The 3,671-nt window shown below is 48.1% G+C and overlaps 1 protein-coding gene across 1 annotated transcript; it reads left to right on the top strand.

Annotated features, from left to right (window-relative positions):
• Nucleotides 1–580: 580 nt before the first annotated feature.
• LOC123628762 (PR domain zinc finger protein 4-like) lies at nt 581–3,389 on the top strand. The gene is given in 2 exon segments (XM_045538701.1): nt 581–1,181; nt 1,183–3,389. Coding segments are annotated over 2 exon segments (2,394 nt in total). The 5' UTR covers nt 581–674; the 3' UTR covers nt 3,070–3,389.
• The last annotated feature ends 282 nt before the right edge of the window (nt 3,390–3,671 follow it).

Consider the following 3,671-nt stretch of genomic DNA (forward strand, 5'->3'; position numbering starts at 1 on the left):
TCGTATGACCCATTTAATAACTACATACCCCAACTTTAAATCTCAGCTTTCTTTCTACATTATGACCTTGGAAGGTCCTAACTAGTTTCTCAGCATTTTCTCTTTAAATCCTTCCCTCTTGACATTGCTTCTCAAGATATGCATTCTATCCGTCTTCCACAAATGGCTCCTAATCTGCACCCAAACCTCACACATAATAAAGAATAAAAAATATATATATTTATTGGCGGCGGGCGCCCAGAGTGGCTGAGGGGCCGGAAACGCGCCGCCGAGGGTGCAGCCCTAAGGAGGCATCGGGCCGAGCAGGAAACGTTAGGCCAGCGCCCCAGGGCTAGGGGGCCGAGCAGGCAGGGAGGGCCTGAGGTGAGCTCTGCCCCGTTGAAGAACAAAACAGCGGGGCAGGCGCGCACCCCCCGCGCAGCAGGCAGGCTGGGCAGCCCCCCTCCCGCAGCTTCTGGAGGAAAAGCCTCGGGTGTCCCCCGGCATGCCCCATCCCATGGCAGGGTGCGTGGCCACCGGCCGTCAGGAGAAGTTGGGTGGCCCCGGGGATGAGTGGCCATGTTGGTCCAGCGGTTGTAGACAAGATGCGGTAGCACGTGACCCTGGAACGCAAACCCTGATGCTGGTTCCCCGCCACCCCAGCGCTCTTTTCTCTGACACTTGGCCCCTAGCAGATGCATCACAGGATGAATGAAATGAACCTGAGCCCAGTGGGGATGGAGCGGCTGACTTCATCCTCTGTGAGCAATGCCTTGCCAGTCTCAGGAAGTCACCTGGGGTTGGCTGCCTCACCCACTCATAGTGCCATCCCTGCCCCAGGTTTGCCAGTGGCAATTCCAAACCTGGATCCCTCCCTGAGCTCTCTGCCTTCTGCCTTGTCTCTAATTATTGAGGATCGAGGGGTGATGTGTGGGTTACCTGAAAGAAACTACACACTACCTCCACCACCTTACCCTCACCTGGAAAGCAGTTACTTCAGAACCATTCTACCTGGCATTTTATCTTATTTAGCTGACAGACCACCTCCTCAGTATATCCACCCCAACTCTATAAATGTTGATGGTAATACAGCATTATCAATTGCCAATAACCCTTCAGCACGAGATCCCTATCAGTCCAATGGAAATGTTGGATTAGAACCAGGCATTGTTTCAATAGACTCTTGCTCTGTGAACACACATGGGTGCCCAAAGTCTTCATCCCAGTGATGGCCATGAGGTGGCCTTGGACACAACAATCACTATGGAGAACGTTTCTAGGGTTGCCAGCCCGATCTCTTCAGATGGAATGGCAGAGGAGCTTACAATGGATGGTGTTGCAGGTGAGCATTCCCAAATCCCAAATGGCTCCAGAAGTCATGAACCTCTGTCTGTGGATTCTGTGAGCAACAACCTTGCAGCAGACCCTGTAGGACATGGTGGTGTGATACCCATTCATGGGAATGGCCTGGAGCTCCCTGTGGTCATGGAGACAGACCACATTGCAAGCCGGGTCAACGGGATGTCTGACAGTGCCCTCAGTGACTCCATCCACACTGTGGCCATGAGCATCAACTCTGTAAACATGACACTCTCTACCTCACACAACCTCGCCTCCCTAGAATCTGTTTCCCTCCATGAAATTGGCCTGAGCCTAGAACCTGTGGCTGTTTCTTCCATCACCCAGGAGGTTGCTATGGGGGCAGGTCATGTAGATGTATCTTCAGACAGTCTTTCTTTTGTACCATCTTCACTGCAAATGGAAGACCCCAATTCAAACAAGGAAAACATGGCAACCTTGTTTTCAATTTGGTGTACTCTGTGTGACCGAGCCTATTCCTCAGACCGCCCTGATCATGGACCAGTGACTTTTGTTCCTGACACTCCAATAGAGAGCAGAGCAAGCCTTTCTCTCCCAAAGCAGCTTGTTCTCCGCCAGTCAATTGCGGGAGCAGAAGTTGGTATATGGACAGGAGAAACCATTCCTGTGCGGACTTGCTTTGGGCCTCTTATTGGCCAGCAGAGTCACTCCATGGAAGTAGCAGAATGGACAGACAAAGCAGTTAACCATATCTGGAAGATATACCACAACAGTGTCCTAGAATTCTGCATCGTTACAACTGACGAAAACGAATGTAATTGGATGATGTTTGTGCGCAAAGCCAGGAATCAGGAAGAGCAGAATTTGGTGGCTTATCCTCATGATGGAAAAATCTTTTTCTGCACCTCACAAGATATCCCTCCTGAAAATGAACTGCTTTTTTATTATAGCCGGGATTATGCTCAGCAGATGGGTGTTCCTGAACACCCAGATGTACACCTCTGTAACTGTGGCAAGGAATACAATTCTTATGCAGAGTTCAAAGCCCATCTGACCAGCCACATCCATAACCACGTTCCTAGCCAGGGCCACAGCAGCAGCCATAGGCCAAGACACAACAAAGAAAGGAAGTAGAAGTGCTCCATGTGCCCCCAAGCTTTTATCTCTCCTTCCAAACTTCATATCCACTTTATGAGTCACATGGGTATGAAGCCCCACAAGTGTGATTTCTGTAGCAAGGCTTTTTGTGATCCCAGCAACCTGCAGACCCACCTCAAGATACATACAGGTCAGAAGAACCACAGGTGTACTTTATGTGACAAGTCTTTCACACAGAAGGCTCACCTGGAGACCTACATGGTCATCCACATGGGCGAGAAGAATCTTAAGTGTGATTACTGTGACAAGTTGTTTATGCGGAGGCAGGACCTCAAGCAGCACGTGCTCATCCACACACAAGAACGCCAGATCAAGTGTCCCCAGTGTGATAAGCTGTTCTTGAGAACAAATCACTTAAAGAAGCATCTCAATTCTCAGGAAGGAAAACGGGATTATGTCTGTGAAAAATGTACAAAGGCTTATCTAACCAAATATCATCTCACCTGCCACCTGAAAACCTGCAAAGGACCCACCTCCAGTTCATCAGCACAAGAGGAGGAGGAAGAGGGTGACTCAGAAGAGGAAGATCTAGCAGACTCCGTGGGGACAGAAGACTGCAAGATTAACAGTGCTGTATATTCAGCGGATGAGTCTCTCTCTGCACATAAATAAAAGAAAAAGAAGCAAGCTATTTTGGATGGATAACGCAAAGGGAAAAACACATATAAACAGTTATCCACTACAGTGGTTTTTTTATATAAAGTCGTTCCTGATTTCTTTTCAGCCAGTAGTCAAAACAGACTGAATGGGAATGGATAAAGCACTTATAGAAGAGTATCCTAATGAAAACACTTTAAAAAATTGGGAAAAGAGAGCATGTGTCCTATTTTTAAGTGATGGATGGGGAGGAAAGTGTCAACTTTTGAGGTCTGTTCCTTATATACATGATAATCTGGGAGATGCATTTATGCCAGAGTCAAAGCTGTCTTCTGCCCATATTTTTTTCAGGTTCTTCCATTATTCCATTTTCCTCCTCGCCCTATGACTTGGTAACACTCTAAACTTGGTCCCTGCGCCATAGCCGTCCTGATTGCTGATTGTGTTTTATGCAGATTCTTGTGACTTATACTCATCCCAGAATGGGTTGGAACACAGCAGCATGTTATTTTGCAGGTAAAAAGCTTAAAGCAGCACCTGCCTTATCCTCTCTTGGCTACTTGGGAGTTTAGGGTAGATCTTGCCTCCCAAATTTTTGATGGAATATGCACTCCCGC

Source organism: Lemur catta, chromosome X, assembly GCF_020740605.2.
Source record: "Lemur catta isolate mLemCat1 chromosome X, mLemCat1.pri, whole genome shotgun sequence".
In the NCBI taxonomy this organism is placed as follows: domain Eukaryota; kingdom Metazoa; phylum Chordata; class Mammalia; order Primates; family Lemuridae; genus Lemur; species Lemur catta.